A 24,836-nucleotide genomic window follows, 5' to 3' on the forward strand; every position below is an offset into this window, starting at 1 on the left:
AAATTTATAGTTACGATGCAACTGATTGGCATGCACCTACTTTGATATCGTTTAAAGGGGAAGGTTACCCATTGATTACGTATTCAGCAATAAGAAATCTATAACAATCTGGTGTGAAATATGTTTTTGTTATTAATTTTCACTTACTGATAGCACGATGGCATCCATTTGAAAACCTTTAGTTATAGGTTGAAGTGACGGAAGAGCCTACGACTGCACTGACACTTGTGGGGCTTCCTCGGCTGAAGACTACAGGGGACCCCTATAAGTGCCAGTGCAGTCCTAGGCTCTTACGTCACTTCTACCTATACCTATAGTTTTCAAATGGGTGCCATCGCGCCATTGGTAAGTGAAGGTTGATATCAAAGACAGGTGTCACACCATTTTGTCATAGATTTTTTATTGCTGAACATACAATCTCTGGGTAACCTTCCCCTTAATATAATAATAGTAAAGATGGTTACTCTTAGTATAATTAGTGTAACATGTTATATAGACTTCAAAGTTACAAAGTTGCTTAGTACAAAGAGTAATCGGATAAATTTCATTATAAGATCACCAGGTATGTTCGATAAAAAAGGTCCACAGATTGTGTCTATTGCAAAGCCATTGGATGTTCTGATCACACCATAATTACACCCCTGTCGAAATTTGGTACTTCAATATTAATATTTTTGAGGACATGGTCATGTTAAGAAAGAAAAAATGGTAATATTGAGTACACTCTAATGGATTACCACATCTTTCTGTCATAAAGTCTAAGTTACAAACTACATTACATTTTTTGCAATATTTAAATTTTTCACAGAGGAATTTCAACTACTGTCATTCATTCATGTCAACAAAATCAAGAGATACATTGCATTATTTTTGACATTTTCAACATTTTACCCAACTGTACCATTTTCCTATTTATTATGCCAACTTGTTCTTTCAATTTTGCCATTCATATTGTCAGTTGAAAAATATATTTTTAAAATTATTTTATTCTTTAATCATAATGTAGTACTTGCATTTAATAATTTTGTACTGTAAAAGTTAATAGTAGTAACATATTTCTGTATTGCAATATTTGAAATGACAGTAATATTGTCCTTTCGTGACTTTGCTACTATTGTTGTTCAGTTTGTCAACTGCACTTTATTGCTCAGCTCCCTGAATTTTGTTGAAATATCCACTTGTCAGCCTATCAGCATGATCTGTATATTTACATATAGATCCAGACTTCATACAATGCATCGGTCAACTAGTACAATTTTGACTATAAAGGTAATAGACTGTTAACATGATAATAGTAGACAATTCAACTTGTTTTTGGCAATAGAACAAGAAAATGTAGTTAATACAAAGAACAGAAATAGGGCAGAAACCAGTTGTTACAGCTACTTTTAAAGTACATATCAGTATTTTACTAGAAGTAATTGGCCTTTAATGCAATATTTTCGTAAGTCAACTCGGCTCAGTTATCTCAGAAAGATACACTTTATGTAACACTTTTTTTTAAAAATATATGTTATTTTATTAATACAAACTTTGTTTAAAATTTATATAGCTCTCAACTTGTTTTATTTGTGTATGAAGGTGTTGTCTGCTGATTTTACCACACTTGTATTGCTTCTTTCTCCTCTTTAGAGGTCCAACTGTACCAGAGAGAATATGGACTTTGATCAAATCACTGGATAAAAAAGTTAAGGTACATTTTATCAAAGGCTGAATGCACTGGATTATTTTTTGTATGCCGAATCCTAAAAGTACAAATATGAAATCCATTGCATCAGCTTTATCAGTAAGAAAATGGCCCAATAAAATTGCATTTCCCCATGCACCATTTTTGGAGCCTCTTTGTAGGGCATTATACATATGCCACCACACAAAGCCAAAAAATTGTTGTTGGCTGCAGTGGGAGTACACTGATTTGCCGTAGAGCCATGTTTAATCCCATCTAGCTAACTACTTGTGACCTCATTGTCATGAGCTCGGCCTGTTAGCTTCCTTGACCTTTGATGTCTACCCCCTTCCCCCAAGCTGCAGGTTGTCTGTGAGAGGTCTGTCTCAGAGCTGCAAGATGTCTGCAAGGTCTGTCCCAGAGCTGTGGGTTGTCTGCAAGAGGTATGTCCCAGAGCTGTGGGTGGTCTGCAGTGGTCTATCTCAGAGCTGCAATAACTAATTATAGTCGCGCCAGCGGCTTACTGACTACGCATGCGCTTATTCATAATATACTATGCGAGTAACCGGAAGTGTACCCTTCTTTCATGGGCGCCGCCATGTTTTTTTTTGAGTACTCGTAAATAAACAAATACGAAACAAATTATTATTATATAACATGCCATTTATAAAATATACCTCTTTTATTAGCCAGTAAATGTTATTATGCACCTTGTCGCTGATACAGAATATCGTTAATATAGATAAAGGGAGAAAACAGTCGCGCATATGAACGGTGGCATACGCAAGAATGCTGGGATTGAATTTTAGAAAAGCGGCCCCAGTGTCAATAATTAAATTCAAAAATTGCCAGTTTTTAGACGGAACGCTGTAGTTTTCAGCTTGCAAGTGGAAGTTGGGCAGTGCGGTTACCATTGCAATGATAATGATTGCATGATACGTCCCTTGTTTAACGCAATAGGCTGTTATCAATGTAAAACTTGCCAATTTTTGTCCAAAATTTTTACACGTTACAGAAAATCTATAGGCCTACCTGCACTGCTGCAGGGTTTGACGTCCGCGCGTGTACGTACGTGAACTGCTTTCATCAGAGGGAAACTGGGCATAGTTGTCATATATACGTTTATGAAGTAACAATTAATTACATTTTATCATGAATCAATACAAATAACATTGCCAATCTTAACCCCTGGCGCGACACCAAGGGCTGAGCCCTATATAATATTATAATCACAGAATCAGCTTACTGCAGCTCTGTCCAGAAAGCTGTAGTGAGTCTGTTTGTGCAGATCTGCCTAAGCTCTTAATCAGCTCTTTGCAGATCTGCAGGTTTTGTAAGGGTAGCAGTAGATAAATTGAACAGCTGTCATAAAGGGCTATGTCAAGAAAAGAGTTTGAGAGATTAAAAGCGACACAAATACATGTTTTACAAAAAATTACAAATTGAGTATTAAGGTTCCAAGACAAGAAATTGACCTTTCTAAGCTGGCAATTCTCTAGTGTTTAATAAGCTCAGAATCCCCGTCAATTATATATTTTCGGAAAGCCGAGATATAGGAAAACATTTGAGTTACCACAGTGTCACTATTGATCACACAACTATCACTTGACAGGTGATTTGCATAACCTTTCAAAAATAGGGTTTCCCTATATAATTTGTTTCCATGCTTTGAGATATGTGGCTGAAATTTATGTGAGTGCCAGCTGTCCTAAGGATCGTCCAAAGTGTGTGTCAGAATTGTGTTACACTTTCTAAAAAATGCTTATGCCAGAAAAAACTTCCAGAGTGGTGAATTTAATCCTAGTTGATTTCTTTAAAATTGTGTTCTAAAAATAAGCAAGATATAAAAATCACACTTTGAGAGTCACACTTTGGAAAAGCGTTGACTCAGATATTTTGAAGTATTGAGACAAAAATAGTGCAGAGAAGCCTATACCTTTCAGTGGCTGACTTCCTTTGATTTCTGGACCGCGGCAGACAATGATTGAAAAGTTCACATGACGAAAATCAATCTGTATGATTCGTGAAGATGGCATTCGGTGTATTATATTTCATCTTGATCGGAATTATAAGTAGTCATTGGAATTAAAACCCTGATCACGACAATATTTTTGCAATCTTCGACAATAAGTTTAATCAATCCTCATCAAACGAAAGTCAGAAGGCTAATCATGCGATAAATATATAATCCCATGGGACTGTTCTGTGTTTGATGTCATCGTATACTCGAGTTATTCGAGGAGCTTCATAACTTCTTGCCTTCAGCTCAAAGTTGTAGGGTCCCGGAAAAAGCACTAGTATACGACGACGTCACACAGAGAAAAATTCACGGGATTATCTGTAAACATCGTGAAAATGACATCTCTTTAACGTTTCCATAGGATTATTTGACCGTGTGGAGATTTATGGATAATTTTCTCCATTAACATTCAATGGAATGTGATGTCGGCTATTGCTGTTAAGCCCATGCTTCCAATATCGTATTCACAATTGTTATGCCTCTTCCTTCACCAAAGAGCTTTATTGTGATTCGTTTGTTTTTAGACAGATTGTTAAGACATGTGGCGACCACCCTGTTAAATCTATTATCCGAGTTTGCTATTGAAAACTCTGGTTTGACGGGGTTGTAACTTAATCCTGTATGTTTTCCTGTTGGATTATTACACGGGTAGGTTGGTCGTTTGCTGTGTTGATGTTCAGCCTCATGGCCGTGCATTATTGACATTGGAAATTAATTTCCCTATTCTATCAGGAAGTCAATACAGCACATTATCACCAGTAATGCTTAGAGTTCACAAACAGAACGTGTTTATCATGAGACCAGAAATATGGATTTGCTAGGGATTTGCTTTCTTATTATTTACTTCTGTGGTTGCCTCATGGAGCATTTTATCTGCTCTGGCCATATCTTTCTGATATGTGTTTCAAAAGGTATTTCATTAGTCTATATTTTAGTTGCTTCCAGATGGTTTTCCATCGTAGAGTCATCCATTGTCAGTGGTGTTCACATGGTTGTCGTAAGAGCAGGGTAAGGCAAAGTCAAGAAGCTTAAGGTTACCAGGTAAATCTTTAGAGCAACTTGTTAAGTTTAGAGAATCCTACCCTTTTCAATCGATTGTTCTGAAGAGCGGATATTGGCAAAATTCATCAAAAAGACAGCTTCCGTAACTCCACTTGGCTTTTAGAGTGTATTGCTATGCCAATGAGTTTGAAGTGCGCCATTTCACTTCTTTCTTATCCAGCTTTTTCTCATATTCTTTAATTATACTTTCATTGGTTGTCTTGCTCAGAGTTTAAATAAGCACGAGCATCCTGATGTTCGTTCAAAACCCTTGCTGATTCTGGTGTATTGCTGTGTCAGGACTCACACATTGAAACGTGCTGGGTGCTGAGCCCCGAGTTAAATAGCTGATTTCTCCGCTTCTTCATGTCTTTTGACTCGGCACAGTCATCTAAAGTGTTGACCATCTTTAGCCACGTGCTCATGCCTGTGTAGTGGGCTGGGAGGATGATGATGTCCTCTTTTGTTAACAGGAACCTGTTGTCATACGTTTTATTGATTTGTAAAGTTGGTACAAGAAAACGATGAACTCAAGCTTCCTACAATAGAGCCCTGTCAACTGGCTCATCAGGTATTTTGCCTTGCCGTGACAGGCTCTTGTATGATTATGTTAAACCACCGTCCATCTCTCTGCAGGCTGTGTGGGCCTATAATTTTAAGAGGATACTGCTGAGATGGTTTTGTTCCAGTGAAACCTGCCAATCAATCAGTACATAGACTTGGACCAGCAACCGGTCATCGCGATCTGCTGTGGCTGTGTTTTTTCAGCGTATCTCATCGTACATCACTCTCAATCTATTTTCATGGAATATTTCGTGCTTGAAGCTTGTCAAGTTCACGAATACGCAGAACGTGTTCTTCAAGAAATCGATCTCACTAAGAAGGTCCTGGTCTTTGACACCCTCTATGAAGTATCCTCGGGCCTCTTTATGGAAATGCTGGGGAGCATTCACTGGCCATAGACTTTGTTTGTAATCTCTTTGATTGTAACACTTATGCTGTCAAGGCCACAATTCACAAACATCTTGCTGTCTAGCCGGGCTTGTGTCTGTGAGTTTGTCAACATAATGAGCATCCCTTATGTACTTTAGCGAGGGATGTTGACATTCTCATGGGTGATTGTGTCACTTTCTGTGAATGGGATCGTGTGAAAATGGCGGACATGCTCGAACAAGAAGCTCTTGACACTGTTTTAGTAGCAAGCAACGTCTAGGGCTAAGCCCTTGTCTTTGGTAGTTTGTTCCACATCTGAATATTCATCAACCCCAACCTCGGAGACTATCAGTGAGTGGCCAGTGCCAGGGAGATTTCCCACTCCATGTGACTGCATGCCTAGTGTGTTGGGTTAGTGGCAGCATGGCAGCTCATTAGCGGGTGCCAGGGCTTGATGGTATACTGCTTCTGATAAATGCAGTACAAGCGGTGGTAGTCACTGTGTTGGATGTTAGCATCGCCAGCACCACTTCCCAGCTTGCCACTATGGCGGAAAGCAGCCCATTTTGTACAAAAATAATTTCCCAACTTTCCGGCTATCATACGTCAAGTAAGTCTACAGAGAGTCAAATTCACCTTCTGGGTCATGTTGAAAATTTTGCAGAATTTCCTCACTGCATGGCTGAATATTGATGATGGACTTACAGATTCAATTTCCCTTATATGCTGCACTTTGCATTATGATATTTTGGCAAAAATTTTAAGGAGGATTCCGGAAATACGTAAGCGATAATAGTCATATGCAGAAATAGGTGAAAATACTCGCCATTTCACAAAAATAAGATGGAAACGTACAAAAATAAAATGATGGATCGTTAGTTAACCTGTATGCTATGTGTAATCTCAATAATTGTAAACATTAACAGCGACATAAATAAGTTAAACCTATGTTTTTAACTGATGTATTTTGCATTATACGATGTGGTGAATAAACTCGATTTCCCATAGAAATCAATGGCATCTAATGTACTGAATAGACCGCACTCTTCTTGCTGGTTCAAATTCCTCAATTCTAAACCAATGATGGAGACAAGTTGCATGGTGATCATTTGATATACAAATTTCTTGTGGTTTTAGAGGTTTGAATTTCTTGACAAAGTTTGTATATTTGCATTTTATTTATTGCAATGTTGCTGTGTTTCCATCTGCAGAATAATGGTCTTAAATTGACGCATTTTAATCAGTATTTTAAAATGTACAGACGAAATACCTGTCAAGTTGTTGTAATTAATATCGACATTGGGCGAATGTCAAAGATGAGAATTCCAGTAAACTGCCAAAATGACACAGAACGGAGGTGAACGGGCGTACAGTCTCCACTGTAATATCATGTAGTGAACGTTATATTGATATTCTTTTATCGCAAAATGGAAACATTGTTGCCTTGCTAACTTGCATTTAGTTTCCTTTGCAAAATGTCGCCAAAATTGGCCAAAGTGCTCCAAAACACAAAAGTATCACCAAAACTGAAAAAGTGTTGTCAATTTGATGACAAAAAACACACAAGAATACATTGATGTTATGAATAAACGTTAACACCAATGTAAAGGGGTTACCATGAAAATATTAATGATGTGACCTGAACACATGAGCGGCACGTGAGCAGACTTCGATCGGTATTCATTTGAAAATAGATTGATTCAATGTTTGCTGGCTAAAAAGCTTTTGGATACTAATATGCTTTATGGAATACAGCACACTCAGGCGTACTTTTGACCCACAGTGTTTCTTTGGCAAGTAAGGGCCTGGCTGGTTGCTGCTCATAGACAGCATGGAGGGACTTTGAAGGATCTGTGAATGCCGATTTTCATGTCAGGAGGGAGATGAATAAGCTGGGGGCCTTGGCTTACACTCGGGGTCCGTTCTTGCTGCATTGTCAGCACAGGGCTGATCATGGGCAAACATGTCGATATAAAAACAGGGCCCAAAAGAATATGGGTACTGACATAGATGGAGATTGCCGCACAAGAGAAAACGTATACAGTGGAGGCTGCCGATCCCCTATAGTGCAGACCATGGAAACACTGGCAGCAGAGCCTGCAGACACAGTGAAGATGAAGAAGATTATGCTTCCAAAGAAAGAGAAGAGTCCTGGTCAAGTTGAATGGGGAAAGAAGTTGGCCGAGATCAGCCGGCAGAAAAAGCAAGGAAAGGAGTGTCAACCTCCGGAGAGTAGTCCTGAGGCATCGGAGGCTGCATACTCTCAGACTTGGTAAAACAATTGTTACTCAAACATAAACATGCTTGTCCTCCAGCCCACTCTCCAGCTGAGGCACAGGCAGTGGACTACAGAGGCAGTACTTATTCTTCTTTCCCCTTGTGCCTGCTCCATGGTATTCTCTTCCAAAAAGTAACAATTGATGTACTTCACCGTTCAATTTTTTTATTTACATTATTTATGCCACAATGGACAGCAAGATCTTTGTTACCAATGTACAAAATGGCTTTTCTGGCAGGAATGAGTTTTCTATTCGATGGGCACTGAAAAAATACTGAAGACAAAGTTTTGCGACCCTTGTAAACCTACCTTTAACACACTCCTTTAAACTGATGTTAGATGGATAAAATAGAAAAAAGCATGCTGAGCTTCGTCCAGCTCTCTGCCACAAGACTGTCTGCTTGTAGATTGCTTACATCGCCTGGAACGGGTGGCTCCTTGACTCCGACACGAAGATAAAGATCCCCTGTATCCTGCTGACAGAGGTAGGTCGGATGTACCAGATGGATGTGGGGGAGGAGAAGCCTGTCATCTCAAAAACACCGGCACCCACGAGGTTTCGATCCTCTTGGACCACATCCCCAGCAGTGCAGTGACCCTCCACATCTACCATGTTGTTCATGGCCGGATAGCTGAGTTGTAAAAGCCTGCCCGTTGGAGGCAGCTATAGCTCTACAATCCCCTATTAGACAAAAAAATATAGTAGCTGTTGTAGGTGCAGCACAGCGTCTTAGGCGCGCCCTCATTTTTTGAGGTCTGATTTGCCCCGGCCACCTTTTTGGGGGTAGCTGCTTGATTAGCTCTCACGTTACTGTCAGCATGGGTGTCGACCCTATTCTCGGTGATCCACTGCTTGCTGTGGAAGGGAGACAGGGAAACCTTGTTCTAGAGCTGTCCATAGTGTTGGTGCCCCACGGAACACAGCACGTCTATGCCATTGGACATGTCGTAGAGAGGCACAAACCTGGCTATGTCCTGCTAGAGGTCCTTTGTCTGGACCTTAAGGAGGAGTGAGTCAGTAAACGTTTACAGTGTGTTTGAGTCATGGAGCAATGCCGTGGCGGAAGCTCCCTCTGCTGAAAAGGGCCTCTTTGAACTGCTCTTGGTGGATGAACCACATCAGCACACATTTTCACGGCCTTGGCCTTTTTGATGACTGCTCCCTTATTTTGCTTATTAGTCAAAGGATCATCATACCAATTTTCATTATCATTGGTTCAGAATTGAAAAATTTGAACCGGCGAGAAGTTTGCAATCTGTTCGGTCGATCGGACGCGCATAAACGCCATTGTTTTCTATGGGAATCGAGATTATTCAGCAAATCATAAAATAAATAATACATCTTAAAAAAACACCGGACCAAATTTTTCATTTCGCTGTTATTTCTCATAATATTTGAGATTAAGCATCTCATGAAGATTAACTAAAACTCTATGGTTTAGTTTTTTAAATCTCCCTCTTATTTTTATAAAATGACGAGTTTACGATCGTTTGTGCTGTTGGCCGGGAGGGCTAGTGTCTTTAAAAATACATCTGCTCTATAAATGACACATTGAAGTCATATCGACAATTTTAAATCATGCAATTAAGGCATTATTGTAACAGGGAGCTGTAATTATTTACGGCCTGAGATTATATGCTCCCTCTGCTATATTAAACTACTCATACATAATTGAAGGTATGTGGTTAACTTCAAGTATGTGCCAGGTGATCTGAAAAGTGTCGGTTATGAATAGCATTATTGTACACGTCCACAACTTTTTACAACATATGTAAAAGTAAAAAATATCTTTGACTTTAAACTGTCTTCAATTCAATTTGAGTGGAAGAAAACAACAGATACGTTGATTTTGTGGTACATAAGTCAACGTATACGGGCTGTCATGGAAAAATTCATGACGTAACCTGAGAATACGAACGACAGGCGTGCAGATTTCGATCGATTTTTATTGAAATGAAATTGATACAATGTTGGCTGTCGTCACTAGCAACCAGCCCAAAGCGTTGTCTGGCTGAGGGCGCTGTACTGAACAATTTAGGGCCCTTTTTGCCCATAGTGATTGTCAGGCCTTCTTGTCTCTCCATCTTACCTCTCTGGGAACAAGGGTGGGGGCATCAACCCCTATGAAGGCTGATCCAGGCCATTTTAGTGGGATGTTTGGTTGGCCTTTTGAGTTGAACGCCCAGCGTAGGCAGTTGTCATATTTGTTTTTTACATTAATGATTGCCTTCTTGCTTCTGAAAGCTGCTGGTAGTGGGATGTCAGAGTCGCCTCTCAGAAGCTTGTATTTAGCGATGTTCGGCCATAGAATGGTAACTTTATCAACCACCCAGGCTGAGCCTCTATGTGTCACGCCTCTCCAACTTCTCCCGGAAAGTGGGGAAGACCTTGTTCAGCACCTGATCAAGCTCTCCGGTCTTTAGGATTACCTCTTACCTGCTGAGGAGTGATTTGTGTTACCATCTGGTTTGACTAGTTTAACGATGACCCTGATCAACAACTGCAGATCCCTCAGGTCCTGAACCTCTTTGGCGAGTATGATGCTGATCTGGGATCGTACACTATCCAAGACAGCTGGGGGTCAGCTCCGAGACAATGCCATTCATCTGTCAGCTCTGCAGGTAGTTCCAAATAGTGTTATGTGTGCGGTGGAATGTAAGGTCATCCCCCAGACCAGGTCCTATGTTATTACCCATAGTTAATGTGTGTACTTATAAGTAATGTATAATTTCTAGGAATTTTTATCAGTAATATAAAATTTAAATGTAGTCGAAGGCTAGGAAGTGCCATAACTCGGCCCACACGGCAACCTGTTATTCAAAACTTTGTATCCTGTTTCCTCTGCCTCATCATTTCACTTTGTTTCCTCCGCCAAGCTTTCACTTTTTCACTGCCATTTTCGCACCCCCTACACAGAGAAAGCTGGTTCCGAACGCCCATTCCGGACTTCAGGCAGGCTTTTGTGCCACCCCCTTCTGGAGCCTAGCACATTGGATTCTACAAAACTCATTCATGCAGCTGCCAAGAGCTCATCAGCAGCCACTTGCACATGTCTTTCCCTTCATCGCATAAGGTATACCGTTCATCATATATCTAAAAGATGTACGTAAAAGTTGAACGTGAAATATATTCTTCAAATTAAAATAGGTCTGCTTCACCACAAAGGTTTAGGGAGTAGAGGGGGGGTGTTGTAACAATTGCCACTGAGTTTAGTTAATTTAATTTTTTCTTTGTCCCCCATTTTTGGCGAGAGTTGCGTATTGTGAGCCTCCTGGGTGAAATGGAGGCTTAGAGAGGGGGTTGTACTCACAATTGTGCCAGAACCCCCATTTTTATACTAATACAAAGTCCCTCTCAACACATCTTCCAAACATCTCTTAAGTTTTTGAACAAGACCGTGTCAGAACACGACCGTTACAATTAAAAACCTGGCAAATACATACTGAATATATGTCAGCGGGATAAGCAGAGGTGGCACTGGTAACAGAAAATTGTAAAACTAATGTCGGAGAAAATTAAGCATCATAACTAACCCAGTCTTTGCCTGAAAGGAGAACTCACTAATGTGAGAACCAGGGATTGAAAATTACACCTTTAAGACGTGCAAGAACACATCCTCTTGATATTGTTAGTTCTTGATACTTTCCATAAGACGTTGAAAGAGAAGTTGCAATGGAAATTCTTTTGAAAAGGTAGTATCACTGTACTATGTTAAAAATAAAATTCCAACATCATTCCATTCCTACAAAATGACCTGCAGAAATACTGATTTAGGAATTTTCTTTGCCCTCTTTGTAAATATATCATTTATGTACCTTCATTGTGTGATCAGTAAAATACATTTTACAAACAATCTAAACGCCGGTGATACGAGAATGTTTTAGAACTGTCCACAGCAGGAAATATTTATTCTTCAGTCTTAACATGTGTTTTTCGACTGAAATCCTTCTACAAAAGTATTGTTAACTTTTTAGGACAGAAGAAGGCAGTGAAGTCAGCGATTGTCCATAAAACACTATTAAAATTCATAAATAAGTTTAATTGAAATTCACAAGAAGCAACAAAACAGTGTAAAGATTACAGTACTTAGCTAGCTGGGATGGCACAAAACTCATAAATTGCAGTATCCAAACATTTTAGCCCTGGCAGACACTGATGAGTGAGAACGTTAGTCCTTCTCTGTAGTAGGTCTAAACCATGCAGAGTTCATAGGGCAAAATCAAGCACAAAAGCCTGAAGTCAACACCGACGAAAAAATCTAAAAAGCCTAACCAATCTGCTGCACCGCCCCGTATTTAGAGTTAAAAGAAGCTATCCACAGACCAACAGAAAACTCAAGACTTTCCATTGAAATGCTAATTACGGTTCTACATTTACTTGCAGTAAACATAACCTTTTAGAATGCTCTAGATTATGGTCGCCTGATTTAACTTCTCATGGGGAAAATCACCCACATAACAAACTTCATACATCAAAGTCAAAAGATATGTGTTATTTCTTAATTTTGTAAGTCAGAATTCTGTCAAGCCATCCGTCCATCTATCAATCAATCCATCACTGACAAATTCATATAGCGCCTAATACCAAATGTTTTGAGTGCCAAGTTTAGATTATTTCTGTATGACGTAAGTTCTTAAGCATATTTTTGAAAGTGTTGAAATTCGGTGAGGTCCATAATGTCCAATATCGTGTACAGAGAGTTCCAAAGGACAGGAGCTGCTGAGGGGATTAAGCAAAGAATGTGAGATCAAGAAAGGCATGTAATTAAGGTTTAATTTAGTCATTAAGTCTCCCATCATTTTGTATGCCCACTCACTGTATCTTACACAACATATGGAAAATCAGAAATAAAAATCACTACTCTCTGACGAGTGCTATGTGCTCCCTTGTTAAAGTCATCAAAATGAGAAAAAAAGTGTTTATAGCAGTAAAAAATATTGAAAAGTGCTGGGCAAATGTTATCATTAAGACATTTATCTGAATTAGGACAAAGAAGCAATGTTACTGCTGATAACATGCTATGCTGGGAATGGCATGGATATTCTGGCTTCGATTGCTGCTGCAGCTATGGTCACCATGTTTTTTCTCTTTGAGCAACGATATTAAAAGACAAGACGACGCATAAAAGGCGACAATGTTAAAGAGACAAGACGATGTACATATGGCAGTTTTACTTTGCCATTCACAATTGCCAAAGTTTGCAAAGTTTAGAACCGATTGAGATTGAAGATGCTATCAGTTAAGTATTTCAGTAAATATCATGTCCTGTTAACTGATTTAAACAGAAGAATGGCGAAAAACACTGATTTCATGACAAACGCAAAGCTTGCACTGAGAATTTGTACGACTTAGGTTTTGAGAATAATCGGTCAAAAGAAACTATTTCAAGAGTCAATAGTCATAATATAATATACTAACAAAATATACCATATGCAGGGAACTTTTTCGAAGGTAAAAAACCATGTGATTCGTTAAAAGGTTGAGAGAAATATGGTTTCAATATTTGTTCCCGTCATGGCAGGATTTTGTTTCCAGATGTAATCCAGCTTATTTTTTAAATGAAAATTTTATCTGCTCGAACATTCGCTTCAAGCGAGATTAATATTTTTCCTGGGGTGGTACAATTTTATCCCTCTAATCCTCCAGGCCCCCTCCCCAACAGTGTGCGAAATTCACGCTAACCCGATGGCCCGAGACCAGCAGTTCCGATGCCGGACCAGTAACTCTTGAAAGATGTCCTGCTGTTTCTAAAGACGAGGGCCAGTAACTTTCCCTATATGTATAGATGTTTTACCAGAATATTTTGTTAAGCTAAATACCAGACAAAATTATTCAAAGATACGAAATTTATTCTTTCAAGAAATTAATTTTGCAAAACGCGAAATTCGCAAATAAAACGTGAACAGACTGATCAGCACTGCGTCAAAGCCAAAGACCTTACCTCACGTTTTCTCTCGAAAGTAGTGGCTGTATTCAATATGCTCTCCATTTGTTAAGCATATGTTAGGTTCGAGATCTCCTTGTGGTCGTAAGAGTGTAATTGTTTAGCGTATCGACCATGCTGCATGTGTCAAGGTAAACTTGATTTCGAGAACAACTCTACATTGGACTTTTACATAAAATCGATTATTTAAAGCTACTGGACAACACAGTATCAAAATTAGAATTGTTTGGTCAGATCATAGATCCTCGAGAAAAACTGTGGTCAGATATGTGAGGTGGTGAAATCTCCGATATTGAATATTTACCCACCGTTTTAGACAAGTCAAGTATCGTATAATTTAAGTAAGATTCGGGCTTCGGAAGTCGGGCCTGGCTAGACCGCGGGACCTGATCTGTAAGGTGGTGATCTCCCAGATATACATCGATTATTTGCCCGCGATTTGACAATGTAGCATTGTCTAGTATAGTAGTTAGAGCCGAAATGACGAAGTTGAAGTGGGCTTGGCAAGATCTGTGAGGTGGCAAATCTCTATCATATATATCGGAAAGTCCCGAAATCGCTCATAAACATCGGTGATTTTGCATAGACCAGACGTGCCTAAGACACGAGGTGAGTCATTCTAGTGACCATATTAAGGAGAAGCCAAAATCGTTTTTGAAAGAGTCAAGTGTTGTATTGACTCCATTTGTGTTTGGTCCGGTGTTTGTGCTGCCAAAACTTACCAATCCTTGATCGGAGTTCTGGACGCTTGTCTTTTCCGTGTTGGGACATATTTCAAGCGCCCCCCCCCCCCTTGTGCTCGTTTTCTCATTTTTTGAAATATTTGTTGTGAAAGGCTATTTTAGGAAATAAAAACGTTTAATGAATTTTGTGCTTAACCTTTCACTGATTCCATATGTTTTTTTTGCACTGAGATCAGTTACCCCAACTCAAATTTGGTTTTGATAGTCATCTTCAATTTTCTTTCTTTTAAAAGAATCAAAAGGCACAAAACAGTTTCACGTTAGGTTTTTGAAGTGGTGTCTTTTTAGCTAATGTGTTAACACGTGGGCTAAAGTCACAGCGATGTCTGTCTGCTATCCGTGTGTGTGTGTTAGTGTGTGTGTGTAGGTGTGTGTCTCTCTGTCTGTCTGTTTACACGATAACTCAAAAACGCCTGAAAAGATTCAAGTCAGATTTGGTACACGGGTACCATATGCTACTTGCAAGAAGTGATTAGATTTTGGTTTGTATTGCTTGCGTATTAATGAAGATATGCAATATGATTTTTTTTCTGGTACAATGGTTTCCCTATGGAGACCGTAACGACAGTGTAGCCATACATCAAGAAATACTGCACAAAATTTTATGAAACTTTTCACAGATGACAATCTCAGAACATTATGGTGATACTGTGAGTGTCATGTCAATTATCTGCTCATTTGCATATTTTAATGAACTTTTGTTATTAGTGACATAACTCTGAAATTCCTGCACCAAACTTGATGATACATGCAACAAATATTGATCTTATATATATCTAATTACACTTAGAAGCATTGGGCAGTGTCAAGTTAATAAATAGCTCATTTGCATATTTTATGAAGTTTTGTAATTAGTCATATAACTCCGATATAACTGCACCAAATTTGATGAATTCTGCTGCAGATACTGATCTGACTGATATCTAACTGTGGTGAAAAGCACTTAGTAGTGTCAAATTAATTAAGTGTTCATTTGCATATGATATATAACTCTGAAATTACGGCACCCAAGTCAGTGAAATCTGGTACAGATATTGATCTGATAAATATCTAATTGTACTGACAAACATTTGGCAGTGTCAAGTTAACAAGTAGCTCATTTGCATATTTTATGAAGTTTTGTAATTAGTCATATAACTCCGAAATAACTGCACCAAATGTGATGAAATCTGCTGCAGATACTGACCTGACAGATATCTAATTGTGGTGTAAAGCATTTAGTTATGTGGAGTTAATTAAGGGTTCATTTGCATATTTAATGAACTTTGTAATTAGTGATATTACTCCAAAATTACAGCATTACATTTGTTGAAACTTGATACAGATATTGACCTGATAAATATTTAATTGTACTGAGAAGCATTTGGTGTGTCAAGTTAATAATTAGCTCATTTACATATTAAATAAAATTTTGTAATTAGTGATTTAACTCTGAGAGTACTGTGCGAAAGTTGATGAAACCTGCTGCATATAATGATATAACAGATATCCGATTGTTCTTATTACATGCCTCCCACGGATATCGATTATATTGGTATGCGTTGGTTTATTGACAGGAATATTGAAAAACATAATACAATAAATCCTTGCCAGAGATATTTATTCTGGTAGTAGACCGTATACACAGCTGGTCTTATCAAAAGTCGGTCTTCCGCTCCGCGTGTGTGCTCAATTGAACTGCTGTCAGAATATACAATGTCTGTCTTTGTTCTTGTGTTTTGGTTAGTGATTATCCTGAGGTCTGCAAATGTTGCGTAACATCTTGCTCGTTGTTTTGTCACTTTACATGAGACAGGTACAATTGTTTTACACAACTTCATAACAGTCAAAAGTATGCAGTAATTCATGTCATATTGCATTATTTCATGCGTCCAGTAGTGTCTGATAAATGTCAGTACTAGTACATGTCGAGTCATCAGCAGTCAATTTTAATGCTTGATAACTAAGTTTGAGTAATTTTGTCAAACTCAAATTCAGGGTCAAATTATTAAGTCAAGTTGTTCTTTTAAGTAAAAGCTAAAATTTTCTAGTCTGTGTACTGGATATCCAACATTCTGTGAAGCGTACTACTATTAATGAATCTCTTGAAAAACACGTGAACACATACAGTTCATATCTGGTTATTTTTCAATCGCATGTTCTTGACCTACTGAGCGCGGGTAAAAGATCTCCTCTATATTTGGATTTTAGCTAATGATCGGTCTCGGACCAGTTGATTTCCTTCAGAGCCAGTGATTTTTTAAGTTGCTGGCCCGCTTGACCAGTAAAGATTTTGCGTGAGTTTCGCACACTTCTCCCCAATCAAGTTTACCCTCTGGCCCTTAGAAAACCTGACACATAAATTATATGTGTATGCTAAACATGCAATGACTTTGCAACATTTATCTTTGAAAATACTGCAAATTTGGAGAAGTCCTCTACTTCAAATGAGAGACTTTCACTGGAATTTTAAATTTTGGTTTTGCAATTCGTAAATTCCAGTTTAATCATCCAATTTGGAACCATTCAAAAATTGAGTGAAACGGTTCTTTTCCCACGTTTTCTCTTATGCCATGTATAATTATGTTGACCCACTTTAAGTTATTCTTTCACTACTACTGTGCTACTGTGTCCAAGGTAGTATTCAAATTGTGTTAAAGATTTAAAAATAGAGATATAGTCTCAACAACATTTTTATATTGTACGTTTCTGGTATAAGGTTGTTTTTTCTTTGTTCGTTTGTTTGTTTGTTTTTTTATGTGTCGCCTGTTCTGTTGTTAATTTTGTGTGGTATCACTGGTTGACGAGCTGCTATTTTGACGCTTCCTTTTATGAAATCATGAGTCTCCAGAACTACTGTTCCACTTCCTTTATCTAATCGTTTGATTGGTATCTCGCCGTATTTTCTCTATTGTTTATTCTGAGTTTGGTGTGGTATCATTGGTTGATGATTGGTTGACGATTGGTTGATTATGACTCTTCCTTGCTATATAATCATTAGTGTCTTAAACTATTGTTCCACGTTTTATGTAGCAGTTTGATTGTATCTCGCTCTTTTTCTGAAAGTGTTCTTAACATGTTCTATTCTGTGTTTTGGAAAGAAAACCTACTTCAGAAAAATATGCAATAACATTGCACTAGGCTTATTTAAGTTATGTTTTTAATCAGGGCATTAATAAACTAATGATCCCATACAAGTACACGTTTATTACACTTTTCGTTGAGTTTTATTACATGTATGGTTAAATTGTGTATTGCATTGGTGGTTCCAAGATTTGACATTAATGATTGACCATTAGCAATGAAAGTACATATCATCCCCTGGTATCTTTCACCACTGATACATCCCAGTTTGATCAGCATTTGAAGCAAACCACAAGTCATGCCCAACAAAAACTAATCATTTCTTGCAATTTGCAAACCGAATCAATGTATAAGATTTGATTTTGATCCGATCAGCCTCTTTAGATATTGCACCAACAGACAGACAGACAGACAGACAGACAAACAGACAGACAGACAGACCGAAAGCCAAACAGAAAGACAAACATTAGCTCATGTGATTAAACACGTGAGCTTAAATTCGGCAAAACACCGTTAATGGCACTCCCCCAATTAATACGAATTGGATTTCTAAATTTTGCTAATAATACGATGGTTTCAATCGGGTTCGAACTCGCAACGTACGGTACCCAATCACCTAGCGGAGAAAGCGACAGACAAAACCGCTTGGCCAAATCCCCAATCTCAAAAAGATTGGTTCAATAACCGGGCTAAAGTTGTTACAAATATGACTGCACCAACTCTACCTGCTGTAGAGTTCGTGAAGCATTCACACACGCACGCACACTATCATACATCGAACACACAAACTTTATCGAAGCGAAGCAATGAATACATCGCTTCACTGGGCGGAAGACAGCCTCGGGGACAATTCTGTCCACCAGCAGAACTGTCAACCTATGTTAGATAATACGATGGTTTCAATCGCACACACAAGGAGACATCGCAACAATATTCTAAATATGTGTTGAAGGCATGTTTGGCAAGCTGTTATGGGAAGACTTTGTTTTATATTCAGCTTCACCTGAGCTTGTTATGCAGATATTATGCAAGGTGTGGTAAATTTGTTTGAGTTGATTGTTTCTGACACTTTCTCTTTTTGCCTGTCAGCGACGCAAAGAAAATACAAGAAGAGTTTGATGCGATGAAGAAGGTTCGTCACGGAGCAAACATTGTCACGTTATATGGAGTTCTACTCGATAAAACAAGGCAACTGGAGCTGTCATTAGTAATGGAGTATATGGTGAATAAATCACTACGCAACTTTCAACAAAAGCTTAAAATCAACAAAATTGCCTTCCCTTGGACAGTTCAAACTGATATTACCAGTGAAATAATTACAGGGATGTCCTTCCTGCACGCAAACGACGTCATCCATAGGGATTTGAAACTTGATAATATCCTTGTCGGAAAGAACCTCGAGATTAAGGTAAGTTTTTTCACATTTCTATGAATGTGATCCTCTTCTAAGTAGCATATTAACATCTGGCATTAAGTGAGATTAATGTCGGAACGTAAAATACGAGTATATTTGAAGACGCCGAAGGATTACGAACAGACTTATGAAATTAACGGCATTAAGTATGCATTTTGGACCATTTGATGATTCAACGAAAGTGGTCGGGTTTATCTTACTTTAGGTAGGTTTTGTGTATTAAAGAACAAGAAAAATAAACTACTTTTATTTTAGATTGCAGATTTTGGTTTCTCGTAATCAAGTCATATTACAATGACATAGATGAAACAAACAAATGGAGGAAGAAAAAGTAGAACAAGGAACCTTGACTCATCTCTCACCAGAAGCATTACTTGACCCTGGACGTTATCAAAATGAGAAGGACGATGTGTACAGGTATGCTATACCAAAGCTCTTTAATAATATGTTGTTACCTTTTATAATCTTAGTGCAGTTTCCAGGTAATGCATTGCACATTTATGAAATGATAATTGCGCAATTTGTATGCATTATTGTTTAAGCCTGCTTTCAGCTTAGCGATGCAGTTATCAAAACTGTTATGGAGCGTCCACAATATTTAGTAACCATTCTGTATCCACGTATTTGCATTTTGCAAAGTTGCATCGATAGAAAGGCAAACACTCTTTCTACATAGTAGTTTGAAAGGGGCTTTTGCGGGCAGGAGGGACTTTCTATCACAAAGCATGAGTGAAGCCTTTGCGATGTTAATGCGGGTAGTATAGCAAAACACTGTCTTCAGATTCAACTACAATGACTGCAACATACTGTCGACAAAATAACATATTTCGAAGCCAATAATGGCCAGAGCTAAGTAAGGGCTTGAAATAAATATGTAGATGAAATCTTTTGAAAGCCATAGTCTAATAAATTAAGTTCCATCAACATATTCAATCGCTTTCGTAATACTAGGTGCAACCATGTATCGCAATAGGAAATCTTAGAAATATCGTCTAGTATAGGGAATTATAAAGCCGAGGTACACGAGGCAACTCGACGAGCAACGCGGTAGGCAACGCATCAAGCGACGCGACTGGAACAGTTACACGAGGCAACTCGTTAGGCAATTTGTCGCTAGTTTCCTTACAAAAGATTACGGTGCGCATGCTTGAAGAGCGGACTGTGTTTCGTGGCGGCCATTATCAAAACGTTCTCTCCACCGTGGCAAACCGCAATATGACTCGACCACAAAAATAGTACTATTTCAAATCGTCGAATTAAAGGAAACTCCTACTAAATAATTTACAGATCGGATTAATGAAGGATATTTTCGAAAAATCTTAGAGATGTGTCGTGATAATCAACATATAAAAACTCCAACTAAATAATTGTACAGCTAGAATTATTTCGAATATTCTTATAGAGACATGTTTGTCATGTCGAGATGGCTTCACGGGTATGCTTGATTGGTAACATAGGGTATAGGGACAGAATTAACAGAAGCAGGGTGGTGCGATTGAAATATTAACTGGTTGCCTTGAAAATGGTGACTCTCCTCCAAACTTGCATACGAAATTGTGGCCTCCTCCTAATTCATGAACCTCCCGTCTTGTTTTTAATGCCAGAACATATATAAAAGTGATAATCATTATTTTCTAAGAATTATTAATTAGAGACTATCACCCAATATCGCCTGTTCATGTTTCGTATCAGCATGAGTGGCATTTGTATTGCGTCAGACACGAGACGAAGTCGAGTGTCTGACGCAGCACAACAAATGACACGAATGGCTTTACTTTATTACGCCTTGCGCATAAATATCAGAATGTTTATGTGAACAGGCTTCATTCATAAAGTATACGACGAAGATGTCAACATCACGCGCGACATCGCTGCAAGTCGTCCATATCTCAATGAAACCCAAGAAGAAAGACACTGGGATACAAAATCGTCATACAGAAGGAACATTTTAAGGTGCAATATGCTATTACAACTGTAACCGATCAAAAACTGCTCAGCTTTATCCTGATTTCGATCGTCGTACGGCACGGAGCTCGCGCGGAGAGGACGCCATTTTGTTAGTTTATCCTTAGAGTTGTCATGTCAACAGTCGTCGCGCGCGCGACATCGCTGTCACGCCACGCGCTCACTACCTGTTCGGTGGAGACCGTGCACAGTGCCGGCGCCGTGCGAACGGCAGAATGTTTGCTAGAACTTGACTAAAAAAATACCATGCGAAAACATTCAAGACTCAACGTGATATTCCGTATTTTGCACCCAAGAATACCCGTGTTCCTCGAAGCCCTTCAAGTTTTTACGTCGGCGACATCGCTTCCCAGGCGGGGAGCGGCAGCCATTTTGTTGTTTACGTTGTTTACCAACAAACTGCTAATGTAGTTCGGGAAAACTCTAAAACTGATGACGTTCATCGTGCATATCTCGACGTTTACCGTGAAATATCACGGCTGATATTTTACGTTGAACGTCACTAGGATGTAGCAATATGGGTATGGGTATATGATAATAATTCAATATTAACGGGAAAATGGTTTTCCCCCTCGCGGGCCATAATGGATGAAAGAAAACTTTGTACAAAATAATGTATGATACGAAGCCATGGAGTGAAAAGTTTACTTGAGTCCATTATGGTCCTGGAAGGGGTACACTATTTCGGTTAATAGTTTTGTTAGTGCCAGGGAATTTAGAAAACATCTGAGGCCACAATACGAGACATTTGGATATTTTATCAGTAATTATCTGGGGAATAACGTCACAAAATTCTCTGTATTGACAATGATGTGATTTAATTTTATCTAAAGATTAAAATTTAACGGCACAGTGAAACAGCAATAAGCTCAATTCAGAATGAGAAATTTCAAAATCAACTTTTCCGCGACACTGTAAAAAGGCTAACTTGTGGTCATGAGGAGGGTGGTCACGCCGGCCGCGGCCTTCCATTGTAGAAACTTGAAAATTAGACTATCGAAATGGTGTCATTTTGTGGCATTTTCGGTGCATTTCAGACTTGTAAAAGCCATGAGATTAGCTGTTCTGCAACACAAAAAGGATGGATACTTTGTGACAGATCATGGAGCGATGCAACGGTGCAGTGTTTAGGGACGGGTGTCGATTAAAGCCCGTCCTGGAATATGCGTATCAGTCATTAGTAATGCACCAAATAACGACATAGTTTTTAAATAAATAAATAAACAAATAAATTAGATATTTTTAGGTTTGCCAAAAGTTCTTATAACACGTAACCCGAAGTGACAATCGTGTGAATGATGGCATATTTTATTCTGGGGAACTTTGAAATACGCTCCGAATAAAATTTGAATTAATAAAAATATATTAAGTTATTAAAATGTAAATTATCAGCTCATGGTTAAGGTTAACAGTACAATATATTGTCGTAAAATAGGTGATATGTTAACTATTCTAGCAATTTCGTTTATTTTTTTCCGTATATAATCACATTTTTATCTACTAATTACAGTTCAATACAGAGTTTAAAAGTAGGTTACAATCCGAGGCAATTGCAACCAAAGATTTGCTTACCAAATAATATGGAAAGACGGTTCCAGAAATTTCCAATTCTTTGACAATTCAGAAAAAAATGCTCATACGTCTCGGAAACCTTACAGAGAGAATCGCTGATTTTCCAATTGAAAAGCTTCAAACCGTTTGGAAGAATATTGTGAACAATCTTGAAATTGAATTCAGCTAGCTTCCTATCAGTTGAAAGAGAGATTGTTTGATTTACCCAAATATACTTCCACTGAAGCGGAGTGTAAGTCTTAAAATGACATTTCACATGTCTTCACAATAGGGACGTATGAAACGTTTGGCAACAAAATGTCATAAAAACCGTGGATGTTAAAGTATTCAGTCCTTGTGAAAGAGAAACATTTTCCGTTTACATACATAAAATCATCTTGTCTACGCATCTGATCAAAACGGGTGTCTTTCAGAATACGTTTCCATTGTTTTGGAATGAGATTTAAAAGCCTTTTACATTCCACAATCCGTGGAATTCAGTTTTTCTAACAACACTATAGGCGGAAGAAAGTCGCCATAGTCATCGACGATGTCATTAATGTAGATGATATTCGAACTCATCTAGTGTGGACAAAAATAGTTTTACCATTGTTCGAGTTGTTGATATTGCCCCAAATAATTTGATTGCGGATATCTAGATAACTGGGATTTGGCACATTAGAGCAACAAGAACCTGCCTTGTGTATTTTGGTATTGCGTCTAAGTATGGAAAACTAGAAGAGTTTCTGAAGTTGAAATGGAAAATTCGAAAATCAGCTCCATAAATGCTTAGCCATCTCAATAACAAAGCTTACCAGCGCGCGATCGTTGAATCGCACAGTCTACGAATCCATGAAGCACAGAATGCATCGTGGAGGGCAAAGATGTCGGGCATGTTGAGCCTTCCACGTTCGTAAGTTCCAATCAATGTTAGTCTTATTATTCTGTCAGGCCCATTATTCCATAAAATTGCTTGATTGATCGGCTTCAAAAGTTCATCAAAAGCACCAAGAATTAACAATACGTAAAACAGTTTTAGAAGAGCTACTAATTGGATGATAGTGATTTTACCATACAGACTTAGCTTACGCTTTGACCAAAGTTTCAAAACGGTCTTAATCCTTTCGATTTTTCCCCAGTAAGTAGAAGGCTTAAACGGTCGTAACCAAAGTAAATCCCTAATAATTTTTTTAATGAAGATTCCAATTTCAAACCAGCCGAGGTGTCGCGTCAGTTTTTTCCACAAACTGAGCCATATTGCTTCAGATTTAAGCTTACTAACATTCAGTTGAAGGACAGACACTCGTCCAAAATTCTGTGAAATTGGGAAAACGTTTCGCAATTTTGTTTATGGTTACCGCCTCAACTTTAATGTGCCTTGAAAAAGGCAATTTTGTTCTCTTCAGTAGTTATCCCTCCTCTTGGTGGGAATGACCCGGTGTAGGCGCAAGCATAATGACACTTAATACATTCGTCGTTTCGCAAAACATCTCGCAAATTGTCCGTTTTGGTGTACAATATACTGTAGCCTGGCATGTCTATATGTGCTCGTCGGTAAATTAGGGATGAAATCTTTTTCAGGATTGGGGATTTAGTCGAGCGGTTTGTCTGTTGTCCTCTGCGCTAAGTGATTGGGTGCCATGCATTGTTGGTTTGAGTCCCGGTTGAAACCATCGTATTTCTCTTTCCTCGGTTGATAGCTCTGCTTGTGGACAGAATTGTCCCCGAGGCTATCTTCCACCAGGTGTAAAGCGTTGTATTAATTGCTTCGCTTCGATATAGTTTGTGTGAGATGTATGATAGCGTGTGTGCTAGCGTGAGTGCTTCACGAACTCTACGGCGAGTGGAGAGGGCGCAGTCAGAATTGTAACATCCTTAGCTCGGTTATTGAACCAATCTTTTTTAGGATTGGGGATTTAGTCGAGCGGTTTGTCTGTTGTCCTCTGCGCTAGGTGATCGGGTGCCGTGCGTTGTGGGTTCGAGTCCCGGTTGATACCATCGTATTTCTCTTTCCCGGGTCGATAGCTCTGCTGGTGGACAGAATTGTCCCCGAGGCTATCTTCCGCCCGGTGTAAAGCATTGTATTCATTGCTTCGCTTCGATATAGTTTGTGTGAGATGTATGATAGCGTGTGTGCTAGCGTGAGTGCTTCACGAACTCTACGGCGAGTGGAGAGGGCGCAGTCAGAATTGTAACATCCTTAGCTCGGTTATTGAA

General features: G+C 38.7%; 2 protein-coding genes across 4 annotated transcripts in view; one reads left to right on the forward strand and one right to left on the reverse strand.

The window, feature by feature from the left end:
• LOC139115246 (tetratricopeptide repeat protein 38-like) overlaps positions 1–24,836 on the reverse strand; it is a 260,249-nt gene that overhangs the window by 156,820 nt on the left and 78,593 nt on the right. The gene's annotated exons all lie outside the window — the stretch shown is intronic.
• LOC139115249 (uncharacterized) overlaps positions 1–24,836 on the forward strand; it is an 87,404-nt gene that overhangs the window by 45,384 nt on the left and 17,184 nt on the right. Inside the window, exons 3-4 of the mRNA XM_070677226.1 lie at positions 18,779–19,097; positions 19,359–19,520. Of these exons, the coding sequence (XP_070533327.1) occupies positions 18,779–19,097; positions 19,359–19,382 (343 nt within the window). The 3' untranslated portion in view covers positions 19,383–19,520. The remainder of the gene's footprint in view (positions 1–18,778; positions 19,098–19,358; positions 19,521–24,836) is intronic.

The sequence above is a fragment of the Ptychodera flava genome, chromosome 17 (genome assembly GCF_041260155.1).
Source record: "Ptychodera flava strain L36383 chromosome 17, AS_Pfla_20210202, whole genome shotgun sequence".
Taxonomy (NCBI): Eukaryota; Metazoa; Hemichordata; class Enteropneusta; family Ptychoderidae; genus Ptychodera; species Ptychodera flava.